This window comes from Rhea americana, unplaced genomic scaffold, assembly GCF_003343005.1.
Source record: "Rhea americana isolate MKP2758 unplaced genomic scaffold, rheAme1 scaffold_260, whole genome shotgun sequence".
Taxonomy (NCBI): Eukaryota; Metazoa; Chordata; class Aves; order Rheiformes; family Rheidae; genus Rhea; species Rhea americana.
This window is the reverse complement of record NW_028186380.1, coordinates 804260-820350: the sequence shown is the minus strand read 5'-3', so window position 1 is coordinate 820350 and position 16091 is coordinate 804260. Positions and strand designations below refer to the sequence as shown.

Genomic DNA, 16091 nt, shown 5'->3' with positions numbered 1-16091 from the left:
GCACAAATTAAGGGTAGAAGATAATGAAGTCTCAATGTTTAATCTCCTGTCACTTTTGGTTCCTTTGTATCCATAGGGRTCCTTAATCATTATTAGCATATGTTTTATTTAAACTTAATGGGTTTTTTTAATCTCTATATGTATAGACCTTCCTTTGCAAATGCTACAGCACAGATAATATGGAATCAAAATCTCAATAGATTTTAAAATTTGTCTATTCAGTGGTTTCTGGGTATTTGGGGTATATTGACCATTTATTTTCTTTCTTTTGCAGATTGTAGCTTTACGTGAACAAAATGCACACATTCAAAGGAAAATGGCAGCTGGTGAAGGGCCTGCTGAATCAGAGCATATTGAAGGAATGGAGCCAGGGCAAAAGGTTCATGAAAAGGTATAAAATACTAGTCTTCGTTAAGTCACACAATCAATATGATAAAGAATCACATACCAGATTTTTGTAATGTGAACGTTTTGTACGGCTTCCCTTTAGATGACTGTCTATCTGCTCAAACCAATATCAGAAAAAAAGCTTGTTGAAATGGAAAGCAAATGCAGAGGTCCTTGCTCACTGATAGGATACTCCACTGGTATTGAGTTAGACCCACAGGTGATAGTAAACTTTTCATGGATTTTTTTGGCACAAATCTACAGTCAAGGGCAGTATATCCTTCTGAGTTGTCCTCTGTGTGTCACAGACAGAACACCAAGGTGTAACAGCACATATATGCTAAAAGACATATATTCAAAAACTGCTGCCAAAATAGTCTGTAAGGGAACAACGGAGAGACCTAAAGACTTGAAAAAGGCATTTCTGTCTGTGCTACCAACAGATTAACTGCAAATTGATGTCCTTGCCGAGGAAAAGTGAAGAGCATTTTGCTTGGCATTTTTCCAAAACTAAACAGCTATATAGAACTTAGAGTAAGTTTTTGTGACTTGAGGCTTTAAGGGGAAAAAAGGTGGAGAATAACCAATTTAGAAACAAGATTTGCTTTTGAGCATTAGTTTTACAGATGGAGCAAACCAAACTGCATCTCTTTCTGTCTTTGCTTCACAGTTGTTAAATTAAAATGCAAGAGTAACGTAACATTAGGCAAGTTGCTGACATGAGTAGAGCTGCTGCTTGGATCTCTAACTGTGCATTTTTGTCTAATGGCATGTGATGAACAGTGACATTAATCATACTTAAAACAAATAACATTCATCATTACTTACTTATTTTACAGGCAATCCAATTTACAAGAATGCACTTACACTTCAAGCTTTAATTTTGTGTTTTGCTGTTTACTGTGTATGTGCATTTTTCTTTAAGTAAGCTGTGTGGTTGAGACAAATACAGTAAATGAATACTGTTAAGTTATTTTCTTCCTTGTGAAATCTTACTGTTTGACACATCCGTGAAATTTTGTTAAAACAGTGAACAGCCCACTCACTTGTGCTTTTAAATACAGCTACACTGCTTAGCTGAAAATCTCTGATTTTCTACTTTTTTTGCTAGCTATGTCTTCTACTGTGAGCCATTTGGCTCACTGTTAATAAGCAGAACTAAATGTAAGGAAGCCCTTTAAGAAGTCTGAGTATTTCAACATGAATGAAACAGGAATGAAAAGTCAAAATAATACATTATTAAGAAGAATTAAATGTTTCTAGAAAACTTGTTCATCCTAATCAAAACTATTTAATTTGGTCTTGTTAAGCTGAATTAAAAGCTTGTGCTTACTAATTACCAAAGAATGCTAAAATGAAATTTTATGGAAAGCAGTGTTCTGGTGTATACTCTTATGAGACTAAAAATGTGATTAAAAAGGATGTTGTTCTACTGCACTGCAAGTTGATTTGTATAAAGCAATGATTTAATACATGGTGATATTTTTTAAAATTAGTATTATGAGAAATCAACTGGTTAATCTTTAAGGAATAAAAACCTTATTAATTGTGACAGGGAATAATTGTAAATAGGACTCATTGTCAAGTATAAATGAAATTTCTCCAAATGAAAATAGTGGCAAAATTTAAGTAATGGAAGTACTAACTATGAGTACTTGTTACTTTGCAAAAACAGAAGAAAAATACTGAGAAAAGAAGGAATGATTGGCTTTTAAATGTGGTTTCACAAATTTCAAAATGTTGTAATACATCTGCCATACAATAATAGTAGGGGCTTCAACACAGAATCATCCTTCAGGAGGATTCTTGGGTCTGGCATCATGTGTGCCTGGAACAGACTGGTAATTGCACTGTAGGTGTTTTCCATTAGCAGGTGGATGCGAGCTAACTGAACAGATAAGGCAACAAATGTTCTGTAGTGAGGACCTTGACCAAGTATGYTAACATTTCTGCTCTACAAAGACAGAGCTCCTAAGCTATGTTACGTAGGCAAGAGAAATTTAAAAGCTAGCAAATACAGAAACTTGCAGAGACAGGATACAGAAGTRTTTTCAAAGGATTTTGAAAAATTATTTAAAGAAACCTGACAAAGATCACATACCCAGGAATGAAGATRTAACCATTTCTGTTATCAGATATTCCTCTACCTTGATCTGTGAACATCAGACACCACTTGCCTCCATCCAGATCCTTCACTTGGTCTGCAAGGATGGAGGCTTGGTTCCCCAAATGAAGGCCAGGAAAGGCAGTATTCCCACTGMATAAAGTGCCACCTGGTAAATCTATTGGGAAGCAGGTAGGGAAGATGAGAAATGTTAGTGATCATCAGGCATTGAAAGATGCATAYGGGAGTGTTAAAGGAAAGAAGCTGGCTGTGTATGAAGTTCTGCTTGGCACAAACAGTGGAGAAGGAGCTCGGCATTCTGCAGGGCAGCAGCCTGTGTTCGCTTCTCAATACTAATAGTTTCCTATCTCTGAAGCGGCCTGTAGTGAGCAATGGCCAATGAACCCCTGGTGACAGCAAAAGGCTGAGGTCTATTGTACCTCACATACCCCTGGGGGAATTTGAGTGCAAGATGTTCGTAAAGAATTAYCAAAGTTTGTCTGCCGCCTTCAAATTGCTTATGCCTGTGAGCACCAGCAATAATGCAGGAGATTATTTGTCYTAAGCAAACCAAAAGTGACAATGAAGTTCTGGGAGCAGAGAGTTCTGATGTTCTCATCAGTTCTCACTAAAAAGCTCAGTAACTCAGAAAGGAAGATGAATCCTGTAGATGAAAGTGTGGCTGCATAGGTGGTGTTTCCGGGTGAGCTTTGTTTTTTCTAAGCTTTAGGATAATGTTTTGTGAGAAGATAGGCAAAAATCAGTATACCTCATGGAAAAGCAGGAAAGTGCCTTTGATCAGTAGAGACTTAGAGACAAAATGTTCACATAAGATTCAACAGAGAGAGGAGACACTTAAAAAAAACCAGATGCCTTCAATCACAACCCTTAGGATAACCAGGAAGGATATGGATTTTTATAATAGAATTTAAATTAAAAAGGTAGCTAGTGAGGCAATGTAGAAAAATAAAGTTATCATCTAGTTGAAGACTAAATAGGAAAACATTTGCAATCCCTTTGGATAAGGATCTACTGTAGATCACAAAAGGAAATATAAAATGGACCAAGTTTCTTATGAGCGGCAAGCAGGATTATTCAGAATGCAGGACCTATACAAAGGATAACTTAGGGTCACAGTGACTGAGGTAGGATGAGAGCCTCAGGCAGGGAATAAACTTTATTCCTTGRCATATAAAGAGCTGCTTGGTAAATCCTAGAAGTTTTTTTTTAAGAATTCATACAAAGTATGGGAAGGCTGGAATGAACAAACATGGCCCCTATCAGGTATGGGAAACAGGCTTGTAGTAATTCTGTAAAAATGGATCTGGAGATTAGTGTAGATGATAAAAATATCATGGATCAACACTATGAAGCCATATGTCATGAAGGAATAAATAGGTAAACAGGACTAGGACCTGCTGGACATAACAAATATTTCTGTGCCTGCTCAGCAAAGKTAGAGCTTCAGCTGAAGTCGTGTATCCAGTTTTGGGTCCCTAACTTAAAGAGAGACGAGGACTGTTTAGAGGAGAATTCAGAAGAGAGCAATAAAAATGATCAGAAATCTAGAGAAYATAACCTGTGAGAAGGATTTTCAATATGTAGGCTTAAAGCATAAAAAGAAAAGACTAAGGGAGACAGAATAATAATCTTCAAATATATAAAATGTACTGTCAGATATGGAGAGAAACAGTCAAGGTAAAACTTGTGAACAAYGAGGACAGTGAAACACTACAAGAGGTTCCTGAGAGGAAAAGCCTCCAGAACTGGAATTTTTAAAGGATTTTTTAAAGAGAAACATCCTACATCTGAGACAGCATGCAGTGCAGACTGCAGGGTGGTGAGCTAGCTGACCTCTTAGAGACTACCAGCTCTGTGATTACACGGCAGCCGGAGCATCATTTTAAATTCTGCAATCATGAGCAATGTTCGCTTATTGAAGCGCTAAGGATTCCTAGAGTAATGTAGTATTTCCCAATAAAAGTGATATTAAATTAAATAATTGCTTCAGAACTCTGGCTGCAACAGCAGTTTTATGAGATGATAAAGCGTGACATATGTTCTTCTCCTTGACAACTAGGTGGCCAATTCACATGCATCAAGGACAAAGAGAAGTTTAAAGCACTGAAAGAACACAAATAGTTCTTCTGATAGTAAAACAAATGAAACAACGACAAATAATGAGTATGGGAAACAAAAGTGTGAGTATGTAGATCTCCAAGAATCCATGAATACGTAGACCCCCAGACATGGGGTTTTTTTTGGCCACTTTTTAAAAAAGTATCTCAAATAATATTATTTCATTTAAATGCATAAGAGAAAATTTAAAGGAAAGAGGAAATAAAGAAATTTTGGGCGTTCCAATGATCCARCTAATCTAGCACTTTTTCTTCTGAGTTCTAAACTGTGTGAGAGATAAACTGTAAGAGAAACTCCCTCAAAACAAAGAAATATTCTACATTATGCCTGTAAGACATTTACAGTATATCGATAGAACTATATCTGAAACATTTTTTCCTACCATATCTGAAGTTACTCTGAATAGTCTTATTGTCCATGTTATTAACATTATRAATACCTAATCCTTTTAGTGAAAAATTCCACAAAGAAAAGTAATATATTTTATACGTACAGATAAATACACATATATATTTAATGTGACACTAGCAGTATAAAAAGTACAATTTTATGGATTTTTGCTTTATCACCAGTTAGCTTGTTTTCCTGATGAATGACTGTAAAAGGATATACACAAAGGCATATAAGAGTACCTAGAAGTATATAAAGTCATATATTACTTGAGGAAGCTATATTTTCTTCTTTTATTTGCCATTTTAACTAGCATTCATCTTCACCTATATCCAGTCAACGACTGTGGTCAGACTGGAGGAAAKAAATACTTTTTTCTCAATATTTCTTTCAGTTTGAAGCAAAGTACATCAAGGTACCCCAAATGTAATCTTTTCCTTACTACAATAGTAATTAGTACAYTTAAAGACAAATTTAGCCTGAACCCATGCACCGTCACATGCGCTGTCTACCTTGTATAGCTGGGGCAAGAATTAAGAATGAGTTTCAGGTGTTCATAGTTGTAAGCACAGGATTTTGTTGTAAGCACATTTCTTTCTGCAAATTGTGTTCCTTTAAAGTGGTGCTTGATGGACCCCCAAAAATAAAATACTCAGAATAAGTTTTCAAATAAAGTARTTTCTTGCAGATATTTATTTGAACTTCCATCCACGCCATGGAAATTGGATATCTTGAGTAAAATGGAATGTTTTCAGAAATGCTCATGTGCAAATTGGGAAGGATTGAAGTTGCTTTGGAAAACATTTCGCYTTCTCTTGTCTGTATACTTTGAATGTCTACCATGAAAGCACCTCTTTCACTTATAATCAATAGCCCGTGTAAGACATTATTCCAGAGTAAATTCCATGCTTCATCATTTAATTCAAGCATATAACAAAACATTGCTATAATGCTTTTGAAGTTAATGAAGTTTTATGAGAGATTAATTGGTCTGGGGAATAACTATTTTTATCTTCAGAGACACCCTATCTGCATAGAAGGACTTCTGCTTGACAAAGCACTTCAGTGTGGGTTTCTGTTATACTGAAGACATGAAAGTTAAGCATTTCAGTACAGTGTTAAATCAAGGTATTTTTCCTTGTAAATGCACTGTTTTATTTTTAAACTTTATTGCTGACATTTGTAACTGCAACTTGTAAATGCTGGTGCAGTACAAAGCCAATTTGTCCTTATGTGGTGCCTTTATTTATTTTTTAAAATTTCATGTGTTGCTGTGATRCATATAACCTACTAATAATGGACCTTTCCTTGTGTGTTCCTAATGGTACTAGTACTACTACTCTTTAACTAGCTTTATGATTTTATTTTTTAAAACAAGTATTACCATACTTGTACCACCTGTACTCAGAGTAGTTTTACCTTCCCACAGAGTAATAAACTACACATGAAAACATCTATGTRTACCAAGACAGGTAAAGTGCAAGTAAGACCTTTTTGTCCTCAACAAATTACACTATATTTTAAGAGGAACCCAGATCTGTATATACTTTTAATATGTATTAGGCAGTTGGGGTTATGCTAYCTTATAATATACCTCAGGCAGTCACATTCAGATTAGTTAGGAATCACATTTTTTCATCTTAGTCATCACACTATCATATTCCAATAGTTAAATCAAAACCCCAGTAGTTTATAAATACTGAAATCACTTAAAACATTGACAGCAGTTGTAGATACCATATCCTGTAGGAGTAAGGATGTGTTTTGCTAAAGCAAACTCAGAGTGGGTTAAAACGTTCAGAGGAGATAGTGTAATAAAAATAAGAGGTCTCATTCTGAGCAATCAGCAGAACCCATTCTGATTTTAGACTTGACTGTCATTGTTCTGCTCCTCAGCTGGTCACTTTGAATAGCCAGTAGAAAAGAAGAAAGTTTTCAGTTTCTGGTTTTAGGTATTAATTTATACCATCTATGCCCTGTTGCTATGGGGGGACTAAATCATTTTAACTGGCAGCATATGGGATAGCGGATAATGGAGTGAAGGCAGGGCACCTGGAGCTCCTCTGGAGGAGCAGTTTAAAAAGAGAACACATGAAGGATTTAACACTGACCTGCAAGGGTTGTTTGTAGCTTAGAGAAAGTTTTCAGAAAGGGGGAGGAGGGGTTTCTTCRCTCTTTACTGAGTGCAATCAGTATGCCTAGTGTATAAGAAGTAGTGGGAGACATGCTCTTTTCCCCAAAGGATTCACATTCTAATTTAAGGAGATAAATACACTTCACACACAAACTAAATTTGATAATCAGATGATGGGTTAGCAGTGCAGCTATCTTTCTGGTTTTCTAAACATTCCTTTCTGGATTAATATTGATGAACCTAATTAAAGAAGCATGTGCTGAAGGAGACTTAATGAAGATTGATGGCTTGACACACCTGGGAAGGAAAAGAGTTTTCAGAGTGAAAGAAAAAAGAGGGGAAGGGCTGCAGCTGGCGCTAGAAGGCTTCAAGAGTCTGAGTAGTAAGTCTGGAGCAGTGCATGATGTTCTCTCTRAAAGGATCTTTAGGCAAATATTTAGTATGTACTTTGATGCTCAGTAGGTGTGTGTGTGTGTCTGCATGAGTTCTCAATATTACAGCACAGGGATTTAATGATGATGTGAAATTGCATTATTTACACAATTAATACTTTTCTCAGTCAGATCTTTAACTTTATGAGGAAGTAGCTCTTTTTTGTCTGTGTTTCATACAAATTAACSTGTCTCTTCTCTGAATCCATAGAAGCTTCATTTCCCTTCTATCTAATAGAAACTTCTCTGTACTTTCACACATCAAGCCTAGCACTATTTTAAATTAGCTTTAACACTGAAGTTTTATACTTATGGGCAATATGAAATGCATAAGCAGAGGCTATAATATTCTGAGTTAGTCTTATTTTAYGCTCTTTTCTTTCTTCCTTTAACCCTTATTCCTTTGTGGGTTTTTTTGTTTTTTACTAGAAGCCAGTGTGTGATTTTCCTTTTATTGCTTTAGGGCAGGCAGAATAGGGGAGGGAAGCAATGGTATAGGGAGAKGGCTCAGTTTACTGCCTTCTCCCTGCTGACGCTCCTTCTATCCAAGCAGCAAATTGCTTTGCTGCTGTGCTTTTTTGATCTTGAAAGGAAGAAAATCCGGTATCAGGGATGTTGGTTTCCTCTTCCTACTGTTCAGCAATAGGAAATGTGAACATCTGTTTCTCTTCCACTTCCACAGACCATCAGCAAACCAAAGACTTTTTTCACAGACATTTTTTTCTTGTTTAATCCCCATTGCCCTCTGTGGCATTCAGTCCCACAGGGTATTTTTGAACTTTGATTTGCTCTGTGGTATGCTTCCTTTGTTGTAGTTAATTCCATCACTGTCATCAGATTTATTTGGTGATTCTATCACCTCAGTTCTGTTTCTCCTTCTGGCTTGTATTGCTGTATTTGAGTAACTAAAAAAGCTTTCTTTATGAAGCAACAGTATCTCTGAAATACTGTGTATGGAATGTGATTTCTCTGTCAACACCATAACTTCTCTTTGTTGGGGATGTCATGATTTTAAATTAATTCCATGCACAATTATAGCTTCTTCTCTTTAGATGGCTTCTTTTCTTTAGTTGTGTGGTACCATAACACAATGTAACAAAAAACATTTTAATATATATATTTTATGCTTCAGCCACAGAATTAAAAAAGTGTTTCTGCTTTGCTTTTTAAGAATCCGTGAATGAGTTAAGCTTCCCAAGGCCATTATGGARAAAGATCATGCCACTCTCCTTATTCTGTAGGTGATCAGCTGTAGAAATGTAGCATATACCAAGGCCATACTGAAAACTAAGTATTGCTAAGAGTTGAATCCAGGTCATTCCAGCTTCTTGTTTCAACTCCATTAATAGTCATTTCCCTGTCCTATATGACTTTGGTTTGAGGTTCTTTTGTGCACTAGAATCAAAAATATCTATGAATAAAATGGGAGAAAGGATTAAGGTTACTTTCTATTCTTATTTGGGAATACTTGACTTAAGCTGGGATATTTCTGCAGGTTTGGTATGAACAGCTCCTTATGGAAAACATTTACAGTCAGTGTGCTGTGCTTTCTGGTATACAGTATGCAGCTTGAAAACCATGAATAGCAGGTTTGATACTTCTAAGCAATAGTGTAAAATCTCTTGTTCTTCATGTTCACTGACTAATGCGCTCTCTTCTTCAGCAAAGTTCCGTGATGGCGTACAACAGTGCAACGAAGGAAGTACGAATGAGATGTTGTTGTACTTTGACCCTAATTCAGCTGTCTATGTGACTGAAGTTGGCTGCTCTAAATAAAATACGGAGAGGATGGGAAGAGATTTGCATATCTTTTTTGCTAATATAACAAAGAATTCTAGTCCTCAAATACTGAGAATACAAAAGAATTTCAGAATTTAATCTAAAACATTCTAAAACATGTTTTAGTTGCTTTCTGTCTTGATACAGTCTGGGTAGAAACCTTATACAATTGGCTTAAGGTAGAAACTAGATCACTGTTTACGTCTCTTGCTTCTGGTCTCCTCATATTTTTTTTCTTCCACCTTTTGACGGACTACTCTGTGCAGAGTATCTACTTTCCTGCCTGCATCATGCTGCCTACATCAACTTTCAATTTACTTCTGTTCTCAGACTATTCTTGTGGTTCCTTTCAGCATTAGGAGTGGGTTTTCAATTCTATCTTCTGTTCTCATTAACTCCTTATCTTTGCTAAAATTGTTTTCCCTAGCCTGTGTTTTCTCAAAAATGGCCTGTGTATCGTCATGCACTGGAAAAAAACGATAGGAGTCAACCCTGTCTTTCCTTCTAAGGGAGAAATCTTCCGCTACTGGACTTTGGAGAAAATGCCCTTTCTTGGCCATTGTTTTTTTTCTTTCCTGTCTTATTATCTGGATAGCTGAACATGTCCTTCCTTAATATTTTCCAATGTACTATTGCAAACAGTTCATGAAAGTTCATGAAAATGCATTAGTGAAACTGCCATGGAAATAAGTTGCCTGTCACACAGCAACGTATGAATTCATATATGCTGACACATGAGTGTTAGGAAATGCCTTGATTTTGAGGCCAGCTGACTGAGTTTATCCATAAGCTATGAAAATGCAGTATAGGCCGTAGCCCGAAGTCCTTATTCTGTCGCTATCGTGTCACTGCGAAATGTTCACAAGAAGTGGCTCTCCCGTGTGTGCCTCAACTTTGCCTTTCAGTCAAAACAAGATTTTTTACAATATAACCATTGCTGGGTGAATAGTGCTGTTATTAAAGCTTTTAATAGTTAAATTGTTTGAATAGTTGAAATGTTTGAATGTACAGAATTAACAGTGAAGAAAGGMATGAGATCAGAGAACCAACTTTCTCGCTTTCCCTATCCTACTAAACCACGTGGTATTACATAACTRAAGTAGATTCAGGGCTACTCCTGATCCAAGTAGACCTAGCTGGAAGAACCTTWAAATAAATAAATAAAATAAACAGACACAACACCTTCCTGTAGCTCTTTCCCTTGCTGTCTAGAGAAAGCAAGGAAGATCCAGTGAAAAAATGTGTGGTGATAGTGGTGGTGTACTCACTGCAGTCTAAAAAAGTAGAAGTAATAGAAGGAAACAGATGGGCTATCTTGTGTAAGATAAAGTAACTAGTGAAAAAGTAAAGCATTGGAACATATGAGCTATTTGCCACATCTCAAAAACGTGTTTTTAAAGGAAAAAAAGCCACTGATTGTAGAACCCTTCTTTTATGGCAAATTATTGATACTAAAGAGTGTGCATATATGTAGCTTTTTCACAGCTATGTTTGATGAACTCTATAACAAATTTCATAGTGGTGACTATCAGAACGACTGACCTGTAAGCCAGACTATGTACAGYTTTTTTTCTATGATAGTATGTTTCAAGCAATTAGAAAGTTTTCTTTAATATTGTTGCCCTACTTCAAAGTCTTCACAAATCTTTCAACTTACTTTCATTGCTTTCTTTTTTTTTTTTTTTCCTTCTATAGTCATTTGTCACTATTCTTACATATATTAGGGATTTTAGGTTAGTGTAAGGCTATGATAGTTAAGAATGCCTGCTTTGGAATTTTTTTTTGTAAGTGCTCTGTTGACAAGATTTCAAGTGTAGTTAGGTTTTCTGAGTTTGTTTTGTTTTGTTTAACTTAGGGATGTTATCATAAGCATTCAACTAATTGTTTGCAAATTGATTTGCTAAATCCACGTTATCATCAACAGTAAACTGTTTGCATATTGGGAAATATTTCAGCACAGAAGTTTCAGCCAGATAAAAATGGGGGTGGGGAGGGCTTAGCTGCCCTTCAAAAGCCAGTTAGGAAGGAGACATTGGAGCCCTTTTAGTTTGGGAGAGGGGGTGAAGTATGACTGTATAAAAGCTGTTGTCTAATACTCTTCTAAGATCTTGAAATGTCAAATATTTCTTGGRTTAATGTTTAATAATTTTCTGTGTGATTTATTGGAGTCATTACTCTATGTAATGTACCTGTATAAAGGACATGTCATGAAATAATGTAAAGGCATAAAATGCCACTTAAAATTCCAAGGCAAACTTTTGAAAGTATATTTCAAAATTCTAAAGACATATTTCTTAAGGGGTGTTTTTATTTATTTTTAYTAATAATTGAAGAGAAGGGTATTTTTCATCCCAACCAAATTAAGAAAAATAAAATTGTGGACATTTTTTTGAAAGTTGGAAATCTCAAATGTCAAACAGCTGTATATGTGAATATTGGAATAATCTAAAGCAAAAGTGAACAATGGTAGGATTCAAGAGCYTGTCCCAAAAGCTATTCAGATATTTAAGAGAGAAGTTTCTATGCATAAATTAAAATTCATTCATGAATAATTGGCTTTCATAGCATTTGTTTATTGGTGAGGGATTAATTGTGAATACATTTTTATCTCTCTCTGCATAAATCTTAGATAAGGTAAGATATCTTATAAGATAAGATTTCCCTGGTGGTTTATTTCTATATCCTTCACATTTTATTTGTGTGTGTTTTTTCCTTATTATTCTCRTTACACGTAAAAGTTTAAAACATATTTCTAGTATCAATGAATATATAATTCCTATATATTGGAAGCTGCTGTTTCAAAATGATCATGGCTTATGTCACATAGAGCACATAATCACATTATTGAGTTTCATATTTGATGTTTGCCTTACTATAAYTTAGTTGCAATTCATGAACTGCTATTTAGAGAATTGTAGGGCAAACTAAACACTGCTAAAATTTGTTCATCTGTCACAACTACTAAAATTACTGTATGTGATTAAAACCATAAAAGACACACAACAGTCATAAATAAATAGAGTTGTCTGAAGTTTACACAATGGAATRAAGTATTAGAGTAAAAATGTTTTATCTTGTTTGAATACTATTTTATTTATGTATGTGATTCCAGCATATGAATTAGAATTTGTTTCAAGTACAGTAACAACATTTTCCAGACAACAACCAATGTATCTTAGATTTTAAATTGCTATTGTCATTTTACCATTGTATCCTGCAAGTAGATCAGTGTTGGTTCAGCAGCTAACATAAAACATCAAGATAATATAATTAAGTAGTATACAAAAAGCAATTTTGGAGATGAGCTATTCAATGGAATGAATTTTTACAGTAAAATAATTTTATTCAGTGATCCGCAGAGGGGCAGGTGGTCTTGATCTGGCTTTATTTTATGGTTGCTTTGAGAAATAATATTGCAAAAGCCATTGAACGAAGTAGTGTTCTTGGAATTTGTCGTTAGACTTAAGTATAGATATATTTTGACAACARTAATACAGAAGTGCTAATGGTGTTTGTTTTCTTCTAGAATCTTGCTAGGCATATTTCATGTATGCATTGCTATACCCCAACCATCTGAAACACAATAGATACACTTTAGGAACAATAATCTCTTATGATGGTTTTTGAGATCAGAAACCTATGTRAAGTAATAGTTACACTGAAATACTTTGCTCCCATGTGTTTATGAGAATAAATTGTATATAGCCTTAACATGATAAAATTGCCTCTAATCAAGAAAGTTAATGACAAYTTTGATTTTATTGTTCCATAGTATAGTTTAGAAACAAATCATCTTGGGTTTGGGTTCTGTTTTTTGTTCTTGTTTTTTTTTCCTAATGTGAGATAGTTAAATCTGTGTCAAAATACAACCTAGAATGTGCTGGAAAAGGCATAATGTGACTATCTATACTAACAAAGAAATGCCAGCAAGTCCTGCTAGTAAATACTCTTTTTATCCTAGAATCATGCACTATAAGTCATATTCYTAGGATCACATTCCAAATTCAATAACATGTCTTGGATTTTTTTCCTCTATTCATATCAGAGCTTTCATTGGTACACAGATTACTTTAGCAGAACTTGCTTCTGATGTAGATTTAGCCAGTAGGTTGACTAGACTCCACTTTCTGGTACAGTGAAATGTGATTTATTAAAGTGTTATTTCCTGTCTGCAGTTGTGGCCTATTTTGCAAGTGAGATGGACTTTGAGTAAGTTTAAGTGATATATTAGTTTAGCTAAGGTATATATATGCTGTTTGGTGCTTTTTAGAAGTAGTATTGCAATCTGTACTTGAATGGCTTTAATGTTAAACTAATGCTATTCTTGTATAGCATTCTGCTGTTAATGCAAACATTTCTGTCTCTACGTGGTGTAGTATTTTGGAATCCCTTGATATGAATATTAAGCTTTTTACTTTTTTTTTTTTTTTTTTTTTTTTTTTTTTTTTTTTTTTTTTNTAATTACACCTGTCTTACCTATAGTTAAAATTACTGTGTTTTTTTCCCCTCCTCACTGCTCCTATGATTTTTTTAAAATAACCTTTGGCTTAAATATTTTTTAGGTAGCGTTTACATTAAAGTGTAGTAATAATGTCACTTTTCTGTTAACAGCGCCTTTCAAATGGCTCTATAGACTCAAATGATGATACCAGTCAAGTTGTGGAACTTCAGGAACTGCTTGAAAAGCAGAACTATGAAATGGCACAAATGAAGGAGCGTCTGGCTGCGCTGTCCTCCCGGGTGGGCGAGGTAGAGCAGGAAGCAGAGACTGCCAGAAAGGAGCTCATTAAAACGGAAGAAATGAACAGTAAATACCAGAGAGACATTAGAGAGGTAAGGAGCTCACCACAAGCACCTCGCACTGTTTCACAGTTGATACAAACTGATTAGGACCRATAAATATGGGAAGCAAAAGTACCCTTGTAGCTAGGAAACACAAAATATACRTTAAAAATAGTAATGGAAATTTATAAGAAAGCAGTCATAAAAGCAAATTTGTGTATGTGAAGCTTTAATAGGAAGAAGGGCTATCCTCTGTTATTTAGCATTATTAGTGTAGGTTCTAGCCAGGTTTTCAGTCATTTCAAGTTCTTATGATGAACTCTATCTAACAGAAGCACTGGTTAGTAGATAATTTAATTAAAAGTTTGTTTTTAAAAATCTCGGTTGTTCTTATAAAACAGTATTATTTATGTAATCATGTCTGGCAACTTCATCACCCTTGGTCTAATATGCTCTTCCCCTCTCAACAAATCAGTTTCAAAATTTTGTCTCTRTTGTGTGCAAACATCAGGAAACATCCATGGCTTGCATGGAAATGTATTTCCATTTTCCTTTTCTTTTCCTCTCTTAAGTTTGTGGCTTTCTGTGGTGTCCTCTAAAACAGCTCTTATGTGGAGCTCAATACCATGAGGATGGTCTGCTTTTATAATCTTCTCATTTTGGAGTTAGGGTGGTTATCTCTGATACATTGCTTTCTACAATAGAAATGTATAAATGTGTGTATATATATATTTATATATTAACATGCTCTTTCTASTGTTCTGGAAGAAACTTTCCTGCAGAACTTCTATTACCTGACATAGCCCAGAAGTATCTTTGCATGTATTTATTCTATTTTCAATATTATATCATTTTTGTCAAGTTACAAAATATAGTTTGCACTGATAGGTTTTTCCTTTCACTTAGCTGTCTAACATTYCCGTTATCACCTATCTCCTGACAATACTACTGTTTCCTGGGCACGTGGATTACCACTCTAATTGCCACATTGTTTCTCTCTCAGATAATCTCATTACACCAGCTTCTGTGCTTTCATCCATTTGCTTCCTAAGCTAAAAGCAAACTGACCACTGATAGATTTGCGTGTAGAAAAAKTACCAAACATCAATGCAAAAACCTACCTATAAAAATGAAGGTGAAGGTGCCCTTTTTTKGTTATTTCATAGGACATCAAAAAAATGCAGAAAATGCATTCTTTCCCAATGCAGAAAATGCTGTGCATCCAAAAAGGCTTACATAATACTACTGAAGAATTAAGTAATTATTATTACTTATGTAATTTCTTTCAGCAATATGCAAAAGATGACCTTGTCTAGTCCATCTTAGGACTAGCTATGTGGATCAATTTATTTATTCATGATGTCTCGCTTTAAAAATAACCTTACTTATTTCAACAGTACTGCTTTCATAATATAACATAACACATATGACAAGATRTGTTCATAAGTAAATATTTTCATTGTCAAAGACTATGTGCCAACATGTAAACTAATAATATTTTCTACTTTCAATAAAATGAATTGAAGTGGAATACCCAGTTCATTGCTAATGAATAATCTATCTAAATTACAGTTATTGTCTTCACTGGCGCCATCCTGCAGAATACTCAAGAATAAAAGTAAAAATGTGCATATGTGTCTTTCCCACATCAACCCACTGTGATATTTATATTATTATGTGATTATATAAATATTCTGATCAAGTCTACTATTCTTAAACAAACAAATAAATATGAGCTGAGTTTGCTATGTTTGCTTTGCCTTGAAATATGTAGACACTACAAAAATATATAAAAGGTGAGAATTGCTCTACTCAATAGCGACCACTTTAAATATCATCTTTATGAGAAATCCCAGAGGGAACAAATTATTTTAAAATATAAAAATCACTGTTGAGCATACTTTACACCCCTTTCTAATGCTAGCATAAAAATTAAACTATGTGG

General features: G+C 34.8%; 1 protein-coding gene across 1 annotated transcript in view; it reads left to right on the top strand.

Annotated features, from left to right (window-relative positions):
• The window catches only part of PPFIA2 (PPFI scaffold protein A2), a 338119-nt gene that overhangs the window by 253143 nt on the left and 68885 nt on the right, over positions 1-16091 (top strand). The window contains exons 7-8 of the mRNA XM_085307650.1: positions 275-391; positions 13976-14197. Of these exons, the coding sequence (XP_085163776.1) occupies positions 275-391; positions 13976-14197 (339 nt within the window). The remainder of the gene's footprint in view (positions 1-274; positions 392-13975; positions 14198-16091) is intronic.